The sequence below is a fragment of the Rutidosis leptorrhynchoides genome, chromosome 1, assembly GCF_046630445.1.
Source record: "Rutidosis leptorrhynchoides isolate AG116_Rl617_1_P2 chromosome 1, CSIRO_AGI_Rlap_v1, whole genome shotgun sequence".
Lineage (NCBI taxonomy): Eukaryota > Viridiplantae > Streptophyta > Magnoliopsida > Asterales > Asteraceae > Rutidosis > Rutidosis leptorrhynchoides.
This window is the reverse complement of record NC_092333.1, coordinates 216,979,613-216,998,209: the sequence shown is the minus strand read 5'-3', so window position 1 is coordinate 216,998,209 and position 18,597 is coordinate 216,979,613. Positions and strand designations below refer to the sequence as shown.

Below are 18,597 nucleotides of genomic sequence, written 5' to 3'. Positions count from 1 at the left end.
TCATTGCATTCACCACTGCAGTCATATTTGCAGCGAAAGCTTGAAGTTCTTCTGTGTTCAATTGTTGTTGTCTAGTAGCTGGAGGAGCCATTTCCTTCAAAAATAGCCGACTGAGTTATTCATATAGAATTTTAGAAGTAGTCAAAAAGTATTTTGTAGCTTAATATGAACTTATTATTATAAAAGCCTTTTCTTCATATTAGCGTTTTATAACTATAATAATGTTCATACTTAGCAGCTAACACACAAATTAACTACTAAAATTCTAATATGAAAAACTATGGTAAGTTATTACGTTACTACGTAATAATAAGTTGTAATAATAATAATAATAATAAACCTTCCATGCTTATTCTTATTATTATACAATCATAAGGAAAATTACATTGCGGATTTTCTTACAAACTTAAAAACACAATATAATACATATTATACAATGCATGGAATATAGGGTTGTCGTCGATAGTTTAAAAATGACGAGGTTTCTTAGATGTTGACGTTGTTTCTTTCTCAGTCAAACTTTTGGATCTTCGTTTGGATAGTTCTTTTTCCGATTCCTCCCAATTGGTTCTTTCGGCTAATTGCTTAGGAACAAAACCACCAGTCGTTATACGAGCGGTCATTTTGTAAACTGCTTTCTTGGATGGTTCATGTGGATGTTCACAAACATTTTGGGTCATAATAGGTTCATCGAGTTTGGGATTGGGTATAACAGCCAAAGATTTTCCCAAATCACGTTGTGGTTCGGTAATTTTCACAACTTCTTCAGGATCCTCTTCTTCGGGTTCCTCCTCTGGATCTTCTTCCGGATCCTCTTCCGGAACCTCTTCTGGCAATTGTGAATCTTCCCAATTTTCTCAATAATTTTCCTCTTTAATGGTAGTACCAAAAGTTAACTTTCCCGTTGGTTCATAAGTCGTATGCTTTGACTCAACATCCAAATCACTTGATAAGTAAATGAAATCTGAATCACTAGAGATGCTTATATGATCGAATGAAGTCATCTATCACATAATAGCAGACACGTTAAGAGAATGATATGTCTTATAATATTTATATGTTAATAATCTTATGTTTCCAAGAATTATATTAAGCAATCATTTTTAAAACAATTACGGTCGAAGTCCAGACTCACTAATGCATCAAAAATCAGTTAGACACACTAATGAAAAATTTTCTGATTCTCTAACACCAACGCTCGGATACCAACTGAAATGCCCCGTTCATATTAATTATTAACGTTTCATATTAATTGGTTTCTTTGCGAGGTTTTGACCTCTATATGAGACGTTTTCAAAGCTTGCATTCATTTCAAAATAACCATAACCTTTATTATTGAATAAAGGTCTAAAAGCATAAGTTTTGATTGTCGATCAAAGACAATCTCTTCAAAATACATATATTTTACACACACCATTACATACTTGCCAACAATATATTACAAATACAATTCCCGAATGCAAGTTTATTTATTAAGAAAAGCATGATGACTCCAAATCTTGACGTTGAGTAAACATGCAACAGCGGAAGCTTTTTAATTTTCACCTGGGAATAAATATGCTTAAAACGTCAACAAAAATGTTGGTGAGTTATAGGTTTAGTTTCTATATAATAATCATAACATTTAATAAGCCACAAGATTTCATTTAATTAAATGCGCAGGATCATTACAACTGCAAAAATCATTCATACGATGAGTCGCCTGGTAACCGACCTTAACATAGAGCGCTTAAGATATCTGGCATCATACATTCCACTATTCAAATGTATGACAAGAACCCTTCGAAGTACTAAAGCATTTCCACTATTCGAAAATGGGGGTGGTTGGTGCCCGTAGATCTACCTTTAGGATTCTCGTCAATTAGTGTTTTTCACTAATTCTTAGGTTACCTAGCATAATAATAATAATAAGTACAGATATCCGGTATAACAAAAAAATTGTAGAATGTAGTTTCATGAACTTGTGCTTATTTTGTAAAACATTTATAAATTTGCATGTATTCTCATCCCAAAATAATTTAGATAGTAAAAATGGGAGTATAACTCACTTGTGAATATTTCCGAATAGATGGTAATAAGACTTGGCCTTTGACAAATTCATGAACCTAATAATAATATTATGTGTCAAGATATATATATATATATATATATATATATAATTAATATTCCATACTTATGATACTTGTGATAATTTTAATTTTCCATTGTTAGTAGTCCAATGTTCGTAGTCCAATAGCCCGATAGTCCGATAGTCCAACAGTATAAATATATATATAAATATAAATGCGTATATTGTGTTAGAATTTACTAACACTATAATATATTGTCTTAATATAATAAGACACATAATATGTATATTGTCTGAAGCAATCCGCGACCCATTGTATACATGTCTCAGGCTCGATCACAACTCAAAGTATATATATTATGTTGGAATCCACTTCGACCCACAGCTAACTCGAGATTACTGCCAATGGTGTCTTATAGTTCGTTCCAATAATATATATAGAAGAAGTAAAAATGATAGGTCAAAACTTTGTATACGAATCCACGGTATATATATATATATATATATATATATATATATATATATATATATATATATATATATATGGTGCCTTACGATCTTTATTAAGACTATAATATATTGTCGTAGAACTTAATCACGACTATTATAAATTGTATTTTCATAAGTTCGGAAACAAGACATGTATAAATACATGTAGGATACAAGGTAAGTTAGCTAGGATAAGGTTAGCATCCATTTTTATTAATCAAAACCGTAGCTAAAAACAAACAAAAATATCCAATTTTGTTTTACCCATAATTTCTTCGTTACAAATCCGTTTTGAGTGATTCGACTTGCCATAGTTTTGTATCGAACCATTATTTATTAATGGCGTGAGGTTTGTAGTCAAACAAAGTGTTCTTGGTTTGTTTTTATAAGCAACTAGCTCATGGTAGATGTTAAATTAGGTGTTGTCATGGATGACATAATTAAAATGGAATCCCATGCTAATCCTATTTGTATATACTAGTAGTAAATACGTTTAGAAGTTGTGTATGATACGGGTATGAATACCGAATGAATACGAGTAGAATTCTTGATGGAATCTAATGAGAATATGAGTATAGCTATCTTTGTTGAGTATAAGTATATTCATATATGTATTTAAGTCTTTCAAAAGTGTATTAATACATCTTAATATAATACATATACATTCAGTTTAACTTAGGGTTTATGACGTCGTTAAACGTTACATATATGTATATTGTTTCGAAGTCTTTAAGTTAGTAGTCTCATTTTATATATATAACCAATTGTTAATATACTTAATGAGATACTTAAATATCATTTTAACAATTCATAAATATATATATATCCATATATATATATTCCATTTTATAATTAATACAAATTATGATGTTCGTGAATCGTCAGGCAGACTGGGTGGCCAAATGTTTGTATAAAATTCATTTCAAATAACCAAGTCTTAATGAGTTTGATTTCTTAACATGTTGGAAACATTAATTATGTAAATATTAATCTTCTATATATTAACGGAAAAATCCGGGTCGTTACACTTGGTCTATTATATTAAGTACCGGAAGCCCAAAGTTGAAGTCCACAAAAAATTAAATACGGAGCCCAAGATGTAACACAAATTGAGTTTTTAATTTCTGTATTATTCGATCAGATTCAAACAAAACGGAGTAGCAGCAGAAGCTCTCAAACAGAAAAAAAAATGAATATAGCGGTTGTAGTTTGATGTTAGCGGTGTGAACAGGAAATAAAAAAAACATAAGTAGCAACAAACGAGTTGTTTGTTTGGATTGTAACCGAACAGAAAACATTAACATTAGTTATAGTTGGTTGTCGTTCTTGATTGTGTGACAAAATAGAAGATGAGGAGCAGCTACAAACCTTCGAGCAGAGGTGATTGAAGGTGGTTATCTTCAGGTTTTGAATAGTAATAGCGGTTGAGCAATATTAAAATCACAAATGGGTTTGTTTTGTGTTGCAGATCGACAACAAAGATGGAAGTGAGTTTAGATAACACATGAAGTAGGAACGAAAGACGGGCAGTAATAACTCCTAATATCAACAATAATTGATCAGTAGCAAGCAATTAGCGATGCTTTTATTAGTGATAGTTTATGAAAGTGATGGTCATCGATGGTTTTCGTAAGAATATAAGAAGAGAAAAACACGAGGCAGACTGGTTCGTGGGTGTGTGTCCAAAAGTGGTGAGTGGTTGTAACAACAAAACAATACGAAATAGCCAGTAGCTGACAAGATTTGAAGGTAATGTTTTTGGTTTGCTTTCGTTCGACCAACAGTAATAGGGTTTTGTTGTGATCTTAAATTCACAGAAGTCGAATATCAGGTATGTAGCACATGGCAGTTTGAGTGGTTTATGGTGTTGGTTCTTGGGTCTTGTTCGATCATAAACATCAAGCAAAAGGAATGGTTTAATGATGATGGTTGAGTGGTGGTGGAGTTTGACAGAAATAAAGGTGGCAGGGGACTTCAAATACTAAGAGAGAAGAGAAAGATTTACATAAGAAATGTTTGGTGAGCTGTGTTCATTAAGTAAGAAAGTGATGGTCCAATCTTTTGTGCCTTGATCATAGAGTTAAGGTTTGATCATAGAGTTAAGGTGAGGTTTTCATTTGGCTTTAACTATGTAAATCACATGAGTTTCAAACGAGTTAGAAGCCGTAACTTACTTAGATGAAATTTCATGAAGGTTTTTTAGAAACTAAAAGTATTAAGCTGAATTGAAGAACTAAAAGTAAATCAAGGACTAGTTAAAAATTGAAGAAAGAAGAACTTAACTTACATATTGATGATGATTTTTATAATAATCACCCATGGTTATTCTTTAACCCGAGAAAGCAAGCCAATAAACAAGAAAAGAAAAATAAAAGTAGTAGTGGTGGTGACTGTAATCATTTAGTGCATATATATATATATATATATAAGGTAGTTACAATCCACAAACAGTAATCAATATAAAGTAATCATAATATGACTTAAACGTGCCACCAGTGAAGCAGCCACACTCTTTGTAATATTGTGCCGACAGTTTTCACGGACTGTGTATCATGCGAAATCAGTGGCGGATAAAAGTATTCAGAAAAATTCCATATTTTTAAATTAACTTTATTTATTTATTTTGGTCATTATGGTATAAAATTCGATCATTAATTTAGTAAATAAAAATTACATCAACTGTCCCTCTCATTTATGGGTAAAATATAAAAAGTGTTAAAACTTAACAAATAGTTTCTAAATACATTTTTAATAAGCCTAAAATTTATAGAACTCATTTTCGTATCATCGTTTATTTTAAAATTACATAAGTTTGAATTTAACTTGTTTAATATCAATCGAAACATTAAACGAGTATTACAATCATTTAATATTTATTTTTAATATACTTTATTTATATATAGAGATATATTTTAAATAATAATTATTATAATATCCTATTTTTTATTTTATTAATTTTTAATAACAACAACATATAATACTCCAAATTATATTTCGAATTATTATTTAAATATACATACACACATATCTATTTACAATTAATTGTTCGTGAATCGTCGAGGACCGTCGAAAGTCAAATGCATATATGAAACAGTTCAAAATTTTGAGACTCAGTTTAATAGACTTTGCTTATCTTGTTGAAACCATAAAAAATTAAGTTTAAATTTGGTCAGAAATTTTCGGGTCGTCACAATATACATAGGCAAAAAGTTAACTGGTGACGGTTGCGGCGCTCATATCTTTGGTAATTTGATTACGCGAAAAATTCACCAAATTGTTTTATAGTCATTTCAGCAAGATAAAGGTACTCCGAAGGGTGATCATGTACATCTGAATATGATACTTATATGTGTATGTTTAAAAAATATAGGGACCTAAATTGTAAATTTTAATCACTTTCATGTTTATTGCTAAAAAATAAAGGTATGTTGGTATTGCTTGAAAGCTTCGTTGTGAATATAATTCTTCGTGTTTAGTTCATAAAATTATTCGGATTTCAGTGGTGGTGGCGTGGAATCTAACTCGGGATGAACAAAAATATAAATCCCGTCAAAAATTTTGATGAGTTTTGTTTAATAGTTTTTTTTATTAAATATAAATTTTACATTTTATACCTTGAAGTTACCTTTTATACCTTGGAAAGTTACCTTTTATACCTTGGAAAGTTACCTTTTACAATAGAGTTCACTAATTTAATATATTTACGTATGATTAATCTATTATGTGTTTGATTAGAGATGATAAACGAATTGACAAGATGATATAGGGGTGATGGAAGAACGATTTGAATCGCTTTGTGGCGGGATAAGCTGTGATATTATTCCTAATCATACTAGGTGAAAGCTTTAGTGAGTGTTGCTAACTACGCGAGCAGGTTCACCATTTGAGTCATTAGATTAGTTGAATTGTCTAGTCATAGTCAGAAGGTCTTAGGTGACAAAGAGATTTGTAGAATGATTTTAGGCATTTGTGGTGAATAATTCCATGTGGACGGATTAGGTAAATTTATGTACGTTGAAAATTAATTAACTTGGTCTTAAATACACAATCATCCAACACTAGGCGTAAAAGGTATAGTCGAACACATTTCTTCCATTAGGTGTTAAACTATCTGTTGGTTAAGAATCCAATTATAATATTCAAAAGTTAATCACTTTGTTTTGATGATGACACAAAAGAAATAAGTGTTTGATCATATGTAAGACGACATGAGTTCACAAGCCTACACTATTTCTAGCAAAAAGACCAATACATAAATTATTAACTTGGTAAAACTGCTATGCGGCTGCACTACGGCCGACCGTGAGTCAAGCCATGGATGCCCTGTGCCACCGGCTGCACCTTTTTCTAAAACTGTCAATCTACGGTCAACCTCACGGCAGACCGTAGTTCGACCGTAGTTTTCTCTGTAACCAAATTCATCCACTTTAAGTTAGACCACTTTGAGGCATCTATAATTTACAAAACATTTTTAAACACACTTATAATAGTTGCCTTCTTTGATTCCAAAAAAGTTTTGACCCGAAAGATGTTAATCTTCACTAATCACACCTAATGACATCTTAATGACATTTTAAGCTCAAATAAGATTAAACACAAAAATATTTTACTTTTTACTTGTTACAAAATGTCATTCAAATACATACTAATGATGGTCATTAAAAGTCCCAACAAAAGAGGTGCTCTCCCATAACTCTTATGCATCATTTTTATGTATGTAGTAAGTTGTTGATGTAATAATCTCCAAGTAAGTTCTAACTAGATTCAAACTAGTTCATTTGAGATGTAACAATGTTCCAAAGGACAAGATACTTCCATTAGCAAAATGACAAGTAATTAAGAAAAGTTGATGAAGTTTTTGGAAGATAATGCTTTGTCAAGAGACAAAATTCTGCAATTACTCTATTAAGTAATCAATGACAAATGGTCAAATCTTGAAGACTTTCTTCTTTTATTGACATGTCAACTTTCACACTTATGTCCAAAACAAAAAGGGTAATGGGAATAATTTCAGAGATAATTGCTTTTAGTTGCAGCTATTCAACAAGGGAAAATGACAATTTTCAAAGGACAAAAACAACTATAAGAATCAGATGTCAGAGGTACACGGTCGAACCACGGTCGACCGTGCAGTGAGCCGTACAGCTTCCAGGCAGATTTCTATTTCCTATAAAAGCCAAGCCTTAAAGCATTTGAACACTCACCTCTTGCACACATATTTTCTTATACTTTCTGATATCATTCTTATAATTCATTATAATCTTTTAGAGTGATTCTAGCAAGAGTACTTGTAAGCTTAAGTTGTAAGTTTACTTGTAAACTATCTTCTTAAAGGGATCTAGAAGGTAGTTGTGTTTTCACTAGGATAGTGCATTAGGATCTTGTGGTAAGAGCTTTAGGTGTTTGTAAAGTATTCAAAGGGACGTAAGGGTTCACAAGTTGCGGCTTATCGAAGTACTAGTGTTGTATCCGGACACTCCACCGAGTTTGGAATATCATAGTGAAGAAAAATCTCAATTCGTAGAATTGGGCACTGGATTAAGGAAGATTAGTTAACATCTTCCCGAACCACTATATAGCGTTATGTTTGTTCTCTCTTCCTTTATCTCTTTGATTACATATACATATATACATATATTTTATACGTATTGTTTGAGAACAAACATTTCAAGTCACACTATATCAAGTTCAAGAAAACGTAAAGAATTTTTAAAAATCGACTAAGTAACTATTCACCCCCTCTAGTTACTTACACTATCTTATTTCACTTCCGCTTTAGTTCGAATTATATAAAGTTACCAAACACATTCTACTACTTGACGGTTAGTCGTTATAAATCTAATCTATTTAGTAGTTTTGTTTCTTTATTACTTGATTACTACGTATAAGTTAACATTACAATCTCAAGTTGCAATTATCTGGACGATAATCCGACTTTACAATTTATTGTACTATTATACGATCATATACGCTTGCCTTTAGTCTATATTACTGTTTTTCATATTCTTAAACTTGTATTTGACGTATGGCTTTTGAAATTCTCATATTATACATTGATAAGTTCGTCAAATATACATTATTCTCTTTGAAATCCCACCTTGACTTCTCCAATTGTAAATTTAATCTTTGGAGTCCAATTGTATTGGCGGTAATATAACTTTGTGCATATCCCGGATCTAATACCTTGGTTCAAACAAACAGTGAACTAGCTTGTTTCAACTTGTACTAACTCCGAACACTTTAGCAATCACTATAAATATGTATTTAAGTTTTTTTTTTGGAACATCGATTTTTTATTAAAAAATGACTAGCAAGAAGCTAGCCAACAAAAGAACAATTACAAAAGATTATGTAGGATTAGAAAGTCAAGTTTCACAGCTAGGGGCTCAACTTGCTTCTACAGTGTAACGAAGAAAGAAAGCAAAAAGTCTAATAGCATTAAAAAATTGAAAATTTAACACTAGAAGACCTGAAAATACAAATGTTTAGCACCAAATTCACCAAAGAATAGCCGCGATAATGTAATAAAGTCGATGAAATTGAGCACGGTTGCCTTGTTATGAGTCAACCCATGTAAATAAATTTGAAGTCGTGAGATCTGAAGGCCAAGAAATACCCGACCAATCTCTAATTAGCAACTAAAGTCTAGAAACAATATTATGTATTAAGTTAATCGAACTACTATATATCGATGATTTAGTGATACAATGAAACGAGACATGAGATTTGTTCAACCTGTATTATTCTTTCGAATAAGGTTGTCTCTTTATAAATTACTCGGAATAGTATATATATATATATATATATATATATATATATATATATATATATATATATATATATATATATATATATATATATAGATGTATCTGATTGAGTTATCTCGTAATCGTTTATGACAACTACCGTTAAGTGAGGTTTAACTAGACTACCTTAAACAAGTACAGTATAAGCCAATTTTGCAAAAATAAACATGACAAGGACGAAATTTGGAATATCGCCCGGAAAAGAAGACTTGTTCGTCTTCAAACAAAAAAAGAGTGGTTGCATCCATTCTAGAGAAACCTAACAAAAAACAAACAACCGTCACAAATCCTCAAGGTACAACTTTATTTATTAATTATAAAAGTTTTCAGTCAATTGAATTCTGAATTACCGTTTTCTTTTTGATAAATCCGTAGATTCAAGTATGATTGCCACTCATTATTTGTTTTTTCATTATTATTAGAGTATTATTTTTCGTTAGTACGGTTGTTAATTTATATAATTGAGCTGGATTTCAGTTAATAATGTGAATTTCGCTGTCGACTATATGTTGTTGTTGTGTTATTGTTATCAGGATTTGAAAGTAGCAGTTGTTTTTGAAAGTAATTGTGATTGATCATGAACTAGGGTTTTGAATTAGTTTAGCCTCTTCTAATTTCAGATACTATAATTTCATTAAAAAATAAGTATCAATTAACATGTGAGCCCAATTTTCCAACATGCTGCAAATCAATTCATGGATTTATTAACACATATTGATGTATTGGTAAAAAGGATTTGTATACGTAAACACGACTTTGATTTTCTTGCACTTATTTTTTGAGAAAAAGATTATTATTTGGATACTCAGGGCTGCCTTAAAGTCAAATTTTTATGAGCAATTTGATCTGATCGAGTTGAGCTTTTTTTGAGCTCGAGGCTCGAGCTTTTAACCTGAGCTTGAATTATATAATGAGGCAAGCTCAAGTTCACAAAGGGTCAACTTAAGCTGTTATAGAGCCTTTAGTAGTTTGTAGGTGTATATTATTTGTATATAAATATTTGAGCTTTTTGTGCGGAGCTCAAGCATCTTGAGTTTAGCCTAAAGTAGTCGAGCCGAGATTTCGTCTCTCGTGACTAGTCGGCTTGACTATTTTTCTTTTCAAAATTAATTGACATGAAATTCATAATGGTTGTGTGTTTTATACAGATGGAACAATCTATCTCTTCTCTTGCATTCAGAGGTTCTATTATCGAAGCAATTACTGAAGCCAAAAGGCAGAAAAAACTATTTGTAGTTTATATATCAGGTATATTTTTGTCTATCATGATATGTAAATCTTATTTCTTGTGTTACCGTGGATATGAAAAGTCGCCCAGAAGAATTATGTGTCTTTTTTTATGGTCTTGATTGTATAAATATATAATAAATATATAAATGCAAGTAGTTAAATAAGAGGATTTTTCCTGAACTGTTTGTCATAATATATATGTAAAATACTCTGGAGTCTTTAACAAAGAATATCCAAATAGCATTACCAAATTAAGGATTTGGTAAATTGCATTGAAATTTAGAAACTACCATAACAAATTGAAGTGCAAAATTTTCATATGGATGGATATTGAATGACTATATACTGTGTTTGGTTGTTATATTTACAGGAGACAATGAAGATTCAGTCTCTATGGATAAATCTACTTGGCCGGAGTCAAATGTGAGTTGCCATTCGATATGTTCCATCTCATTTGTATTCTGATCTCTAGTCAATCATCAACGGAAAAAAAAATATGTTGATCATAGAGGTGGCAAACCAGGAGGGGGGTTGGGTTGGGTGGGTAACAGCTAAACAGGTTCTGGTCAAAACGGGTTCAGTAAATGGGTCGAACGGGCTGGACAGGGTTGGGTCTACCTACCGGCAATTTAAATAAATTTTAAATTTTAGATTTATACGTATTTTCTTTTATTCTGTCTAACTATTAAAACAATGGCATCTTATTTATTGTCAAAAGCTCTTTTCTCATTTGTTTATGAATAAGATTTACTATTGGTGGTTGTTTCAGAGACAACTTTATCAAATTAACATAGATGATTAAGGTTTTCATCTTTAGAAAAAAGATATTTATATACTATGAATCTTGAATAATGTGGTCATATGCTATACATTATTGAGAATCTTATTATCTAATTGGATCTGGATGCATATAGGTGGCAGAGTCATTATCGAAGTACTGCATTTTATTGCACCTAATAGAAGGAAGTGTAGATGCAGCTCAATTTTCTGCTTTGTGTATCCTTTTATTTGATCGAAAGCTCATCCATTTTAACTGTTTTTGTTTTACTATATCTTAGGACGGTAAATTAAAGTATTTTCTTTTCACCTAGATAATGTCATTGAAAGTTGATCACAGTTTATTATATATATTGAATTTATTTATTTATGGATGTCCTTGCATCATATAAAATAGACCCACAGAAATCTTCTCCTTCTATAACAGCTATTGGATGTAATGGTGTCCAACTATGGCAAAATGGTAAACAGTAAATTTACAACCACTTGTAGCATATTTTTGTTTTTTTTTTTTTTTTTTTTTGGTTCTGATCGTTTACTGATTTTCTCCCCTTTTTTAATTCATTGAGCAGAGGGCTTTGTCAGTGCTGAGGTTCTGGCTTCTACGCTTGAGAAAGAATGGTTGAGTCTTCATGTTCAGGTTGCTGTTTATGCATGCATTTCTTGTGTATTTGGTGTATTATGGTTAGGGTCAATCTCTTGAAATTGTATCGAACTATACTCAAATATCCATTGTATTTATCCATCATAAAAAAGGTTTTATTGTATGTATAGAAAGTTTGATACGTATAGAAGTCCTGGGATACCTATACATCTGTAACCGAGAGTTCGACACATACAGTAGAAACTTTTAAAGCTAGATGCATGCATTAGAAATTTGAATAATGTTCTACACTTTTTCAAACACTTGACTCTTATAGTTATGTACATCCATTGTAAGGCTGAGCAGAGTTAATATATAAAAATGTTTTTCCTAGTTGATACATTAAGTTGACTTATGAATTATTGACTTTAATATGATGTAACTGCATTTTGTTATGCAGGAAACAACTGCCACATTCTTGACTGCAGCACTTGCCTCAAGACAATCTGAACAAATATCTTCGCAAGCTCCTCCGACTGCGTCACGTGAAATCGGTGGTTCATCTTCGGCGTCATCAACAAATACGAATGCTAGTACTTCAGTGGACAAGAAAGATGTCGTCGATGACAAAGAAAAATCTGTCAGTCACGTACCAATAGCCGAGGTAGCTCGATTGACATCACTCCTTTTTGAATCTTTTTTTAGGTGGAGAAAGTGGCAGGTTGGGTAATGGGTTGGTACATGTCAAAATGGGTCGTATCAGATTGGGTTTACCCGAAACAATAACTTTTTGTCCATTTTTTAATGGAAGTTCTAGATGTTTTGTGTTGAATACATCAACAGAAAAGGAAGACCAAAACATAAAATAAAAATCGCCAATAAATGATCTACTGATGAGGGTCGTTGAAATAAATGATCTACTGATGCCAAAAAATCGGTTCAAAAAAAAAAAAAAACATAAAATAAAAATACAATGGTAATCTCGTTTTATAGAGTGAAACATTTAGTATGTTAAAAAAACACACTTTCCCTGTTTTATCAATTTAAACTCTTTTCTCTTGAGCTATTTCACTCATTTGACTCCTTAGGTATATTTCATAACCAAAGTCTGTTGAAAAGTTAATGGGTCAAAATTGTCACCTCTAGCTTTATCTATCTTTCTCTTGCATCCACTTGCTTTTATAATGGTGTTTTCTCTTACCTGTACAGGAAATAATCTCAAAAGTCGACGATGATGTGTCTCATGTGCCGGTTGTTGATAAATTAGAAGCAAACGAGGCTGCACAGCCAGTTACAACCAACGAACCGGCTCACCAAGTGACCCCTACTGTAAGTGAATCTGGAGTGGACAAAAAGCGGAAATTGGACATTGGTCAAGATGAATCAAAGCCCGAAAAGTCAGAAAATTCGCATGCTACGGATAATTCAGATTTTGTTTCTAAAAAATCTACTGATATATATTTAAATATACGATTACCTGGTGGAGCAAATCTACAAGAGAAATTTGAACCTACATGTACTTTAAAAATGGTCAAAGATTATGTGGATCAAAAACAAGAAAGCGCCATTGGTTCTTATGATCTAGCCGTTCCTTATCCTCGAAGAGTTTTTAGTGATGGAGGTAAACACGCTTTAATACACAGCAGATTCTTGTTATTTTGACAATGTTTTTTTGTGGCAACCTGTTTTGGACGTCCTAAGTTTTAAGGAGTCAGTTAAAGGAATCAATGTAAAATCATAGGGAGTTTGTGTATTTTGAAATGATAATAGTTGAAACTATAAAATGCAGTTTTTAAAAGTGTAGTTATATGTTATAGAAGTGAGTTTTTTTAATTTTTTTTTTTAATTTTTTTTTTTTTTTTTTTATTCTGGACAAGTCATACTTGAAAACCTTTTTTACTATGAAATATTTTCTGGAAAATGCGTTCAAGTTTCTGCATTTAAACTCATAGTAAATGTTGTATATAAATGTTAGCACTAAACAAGGCTTGAATGTTGAAGGTTTATGTTTGTAGTGGTTCTAATTTTGTTGTCATAATAAATGCAGATTTAAGCAAAACATTGACGGAGTTAAGTCTGTTTGATAGACAAGCGTTAATAGTTGTTCCACATCTCAAAGGATCAGGTCTAAACAAAGTACGATCTTACGTAACCAACCCCTCAGCTTCCACAAGTTCAACATCTGGATCTTCAAATGTCGAAAGTTATTTTTCACTTGTGAAACGCTATCTATCGTATGTAAATCCATTGGCCTATCTTGGTGCTGGTGATGCTACTGCTGCAAATCCCCCCGAAACTCGAAGGGTTTTGTCAGAACCTGGTATTTATCTTCCTTGTTTACATTTAATTAATTCATCTACTCTGAATTAAAACTCTCTTCTGATTGGTTCGATATCTAGTAATTGCTAGATTCAGTTTAACCACTAATTACTACCTGTTGTCCAACTTTCTGACCATTCTTTAACTCATAATTTGTGTCTTATATGTGATTATGGAAAAAAAAGTAGATACAAGTAAAATTTAATCTGATGGCGTAAATAAAGCAATTTACATTCGATTGGGTTGACTTGTTTTCTTTTAGTTAAAAGTTTTTGACTTGCCCATTTGACCCTTAGAGGTAAAACATGACCTGAAATAACCTATTAATAAGTTTGGATGATATTACCTCCATTACTACTGAACTTCTCTTTAATTTATAAGGCGTACTATTTATGTTATATGTTTTTCTTGCAATACGTTATATGTCTAAATATTGTCTCTAAGTAATAAGGTTCTCATAATTTTTTAATGATGATTATAGTTTGTCTAAACCTGGATTTCAAATTGATAAATTTTAATGACAATTAAGCTTTATTTAGATATGTTTTTATTTAAGCATACTCAGTTATTGCAATGTGATTATATAAGTTTTTCATTTTGTTAACATAGATGTTTGTATATGCAGGAGACAGAAGATCCTCCTTTGTAACATCAAACCAAAGCAGCAATACACCACCTTCAAGTAATAGAAGCAACAAACCGAGTTCATCTCGATTTGGAAGTGGAAGTAATATCCATACCCTGAAACACGATGAAGATAATGATACCAAATTCAGTGGCAAAAATGCTTTCTGGAATGGCAATTCCACCGAATATGGTGGTGACGGTGACAACAAATGAGACCTCACAATTACAAATATACTTTGGTTATATAATATATAAATATCATAAAATACCTTTAGATACATGTTTACTTCTCATAAATTTCAAGTATTAGCATGTTGACCTGATATGTGTGTTCAAGTATCAGTTGTTCCCATTTTAATTATATGTGATTTTACACGATCTGCTGCTGAGTATCTTGATAGTTGAGTGTGCCGTCCTATTTGATCTTTATGGTTTTTTATCTTCACAAAAATGTCTACATGATCTGCTATTGTTATGATCGTCCCTTTATGCCGAATGATCCTCAAAATCTCAATGAAAATGTCTACTCTACAATATCACACCTATAGCATTACAAAGTGACACCGTTTAAGTGTTTATGGGTCAGAATTTCCACCTCTAAGACCATATGTATCGGTTTGGAGCAACGGCGTCGGAGGGTGATGTGGCTCCAAGCGCTGCCCCCTTCTTGCAGTATCAAGGCGTTGGTTGAAGAAAATAGGGTGGCGTTCCTGGGATTCCAACGGGGTTGGCAACGCAGTTGCTTTGTTTTTTTTTAATATATTTTATTATTTTAAAAATATATTTTTTTATCCCTTTTTAATTACTTTGCCAATTATATTTTAACACATCATCACACCACTCCTAACTCACACAAAAAATTCACACCACCACTACTCCACAAAAACAACCCACACGTCCTAGTCATCAAAAAAGTACAAAAAGCAACTCACGCCCCCAACCCGCCCCAACCACTACAACTAGCCTAAGTCTTAAAGAGTGCACGAATCCAAAGACGCTTTTATACCTACTCAAGTCTGGCTTCAACCCGAGACTCAACTATCTATGTAAAGTAACATTCAGAATTGGGTAATTGAATTAGAAAAAAACACATTATCCGCGTGTATCAAGTCATATGATCTAGGGTACGTTGAACCCGACACTAGTATAATATAATATATAGGCTTTTGCTAATAATGATATTTAAGGAACATAAATATCCTTTTTATGTGTATTAAATTCAAATTATGATATTTGAAAGAAATTTCGAGTTCATTAAATACATCTTAACGCATGTCACAGGAGCACACGTTATCAAAACCCTAATATATATTAATCTACCCCGGAGAAAACGAACCAATTCATGTAAGTTCCAGTTAGGCTGCATTCGTAAAAAAACGCCAAGAGTTTATACTTTGCAACATAAGCGACAACATTCACAACCCAAACCGGATACTCAGATAGAGCAGCTGCAAACCCACGTAACCCAACATTCATATCCATAATATTTCAATACCCACGGTCAACATTGACTTGAGCACGGGAAGATACACATAAATCTCTTATTCCACATCAGACACGAAATCTGGTCAATTTCCAATAGATACAACAACACAAGGTTAGGTGTTAAGATTGAGTTGATTCGGCTCATGTTTTATCATTAACAAGTAAATAAAGTAAAATCTACATTGGCTCTTAAGTGGGTTCCCAATTAAAATTAGTGACACACTAGACATTATAAATTTCTTTTTGTTTGAGCAGGTTCAATAGACACCATTGACTTTGTTATCGCCCACTATCCATAACATTCATACTAATAGAGTAATAGTTATATCGATAAGAGCCTAATTATTTGGCATGGTTGTAAAAGTCACTAAATAGCCGCCGACTAGTCAGGATTTTGAAGTGGTCCAATTAGTCCCAATATAGTCTCTGATTTTGGCTGATTTATTCGATCAGAGTTGACGAAAGTACAGTTTAGCTGGTCAAAAGTTCAGAATTATTAGTTCAAAGTCGAATTTATTCGGTTAAAAACGACCTCAAAACATTGTCAAAATGACAAAAGTCAGAGTTGGTCAACATTGGACTTGTTCTCGACTAATTTTCTACTTGTCCGATTAGTGCTTGCAAAGTCACGACCGACTAGTTCCCGAATGATTGGGTTTTAAGATTCCCGAATAGTTCTCGAAAAGTAATCTCCAAGATCTATTTACTAATTGACACGACTGTCCCGTCGATTTCAATTTTTCATATCAGTATTAGCGCTATTGACATTAGACGCTTTAGCGAGCGGTTCTTGACTGAATTGCTCGCGGTAGCATTAACATTTGCCTGCAAATTAACCGGCAAGACATTTTGCGAATCGTTAGCCAGCACATCAGCATTCACAGAGGCTGTTTGCTTGCTTCGCATTAGCTACCATGTCCGACGATCAAACCAACTGGTACGCCTTAGCAATTTCCTTAAAATCATCATAACAATACACGATTAAAGTTAAACAAGCAATTTTGATTGTTTAATAGCAGAAAACAAAAAATTTCAAGTTTAATTTTGAACGTGTCCCACGGATGGCGCCAATTGATCAATCCTATATTAAAGAGATACCTAATTAAGGATCGAGTGCAATGATATTAAGATGGTGAATGAGATGTTTGATGATTGTTTTGGGCCCTGATGACCGTCTTTCACTTTATCAATCAAGTGATCAACCACCCCGACCCGGTCTTGATTGTTAATTAACACGATTTACCTTAACACAATGTAAAAGTTCCTTGGGCAAAGTCACAAGTGAAAATTACAAAGGTCTGGGCAAATGGCAGAGAATCAACAACCTATAAATGAGAGACCAAGCTCCCTATTTATAGCATTTAAAATATTCGCGATATGCAGATTTATCTACCGTCCGCATTAAATATTGGTAAAAATAAGTTCAATAAATACTAAAAAAATTAAGTACCAACATCCTTTATAACAATATTTTTCTTAAATACTACTACGTACATTGTTGGATTATAGACCCCTTTGAATTATGGGCCCTGTGCAAGCGCACGTGTTGCACGCCCTCAAATCCGCCCCTGCTAATTGATTGGGTTGGTATCAAGAACTAGTCAGTCGAGACTGATTAGGTTCGTATCAATTGGTGGTTGCCATTGGAATCTGGTGCTGTTTTCTGGACTCGGTCAACGTCTTAAATGGTACATACTAAACCAAGCTTCAGCCCAACTTTTAGGCCATGGAAATGGCTTCTTGTAACCCACCGGTGCTGAAATCAAACACCAGAGAATCTCTCAGGTGGCCGGACAATGGCTTCTCTATGCGACTTTTTTCGTCATTAAACAGTTTTTTCTTTACGTGTCTTGACAAGGGCAGTAATGGGTATAATTTTCAGGACAAAGTTTGATTTTTTTTTTTTTTTTTTGGCGCCTTTAATGGTGGCAGAACGAGTATGTGATGGGTTTCAATATTGAGAGGTGGGTTTGTGCCTTTATGGTTTAAAACTATGTTTGATTCGGGCAGTTTCTTAAGTTTCGGTAACGGTAGATCTGTATGAACCAAGAACGTAGACTATACAACACAAGAGGGCACACTCCTTTATCAACAACAATAATGACAATCTGCAGTTACAGACAAAGTGAGCTACACACATATGTTACTCTTTGTTCAGTATTATGGTCATTATTAGTAGATTTTTAATTCAAAAACTTCAACACATATTGTTT

At 32.6% G+C, this 18,597-nt stretch overlaps 1 protein-coding gene across 1 annotated transcript; it reads left to right on the top strand.

Annotated features, from left to right (window-relative positions):
* The first annotated feature begins 9,605 nt into the window (after positions 1–9,605).
* LOC139868265 (plant UBX domain-containing protein 11) lies at positions 9,606–15,299 on the top strand. Its single transcript, XM_071856596.1, has 10 exons — positions 9,606–9,658; positions 10,512–10,611; positions 10,964–11,016; positions 11,508–11,589; positions 11,768–11,833; positions 11,943–12,010; positions 12,414–12,617; positions 13,163–13,574; positions 14,001–14,273; positions 14,898–15,299. Exons 2-10 carry the CDS (start codon positions 10,512–10,514, stop codon positions 15,110–15,112), a joined length of 1,473 nt encoding a protein of 490 aa, XP_071712697.1. The 5' UTR covers positions 9,606–9,658; the 3' UTR covers positions 15,113–15,299.
* The last annotated feature ends 3,298 nt before the right edge of the window (positions 15,300–18,597 follow it).

Coding starts and splice junctions, on each gene's coding strand:
- LOC139868265 (XM_071856596.1), top strand. CDS start 10,512: ATGGAACAATCTATCTCTTCTCTTGCATTCAGAGGTTCTATTATCGAA. Junction 11,834..11,942: donor TGTCCAACTATGGCAAAATG/GTAAACAGTAAA, acceptor TTCATTGAGCAG/AGGGCTTTGTCAGTGCTGAG. Junction 12,011..12,413: donor GGTTGAGTCTTCATGTTCAG/GTTGCTGTTTAT, acceptor TTTGTTATGCAG/GAAACAACTGCCACATTCTT.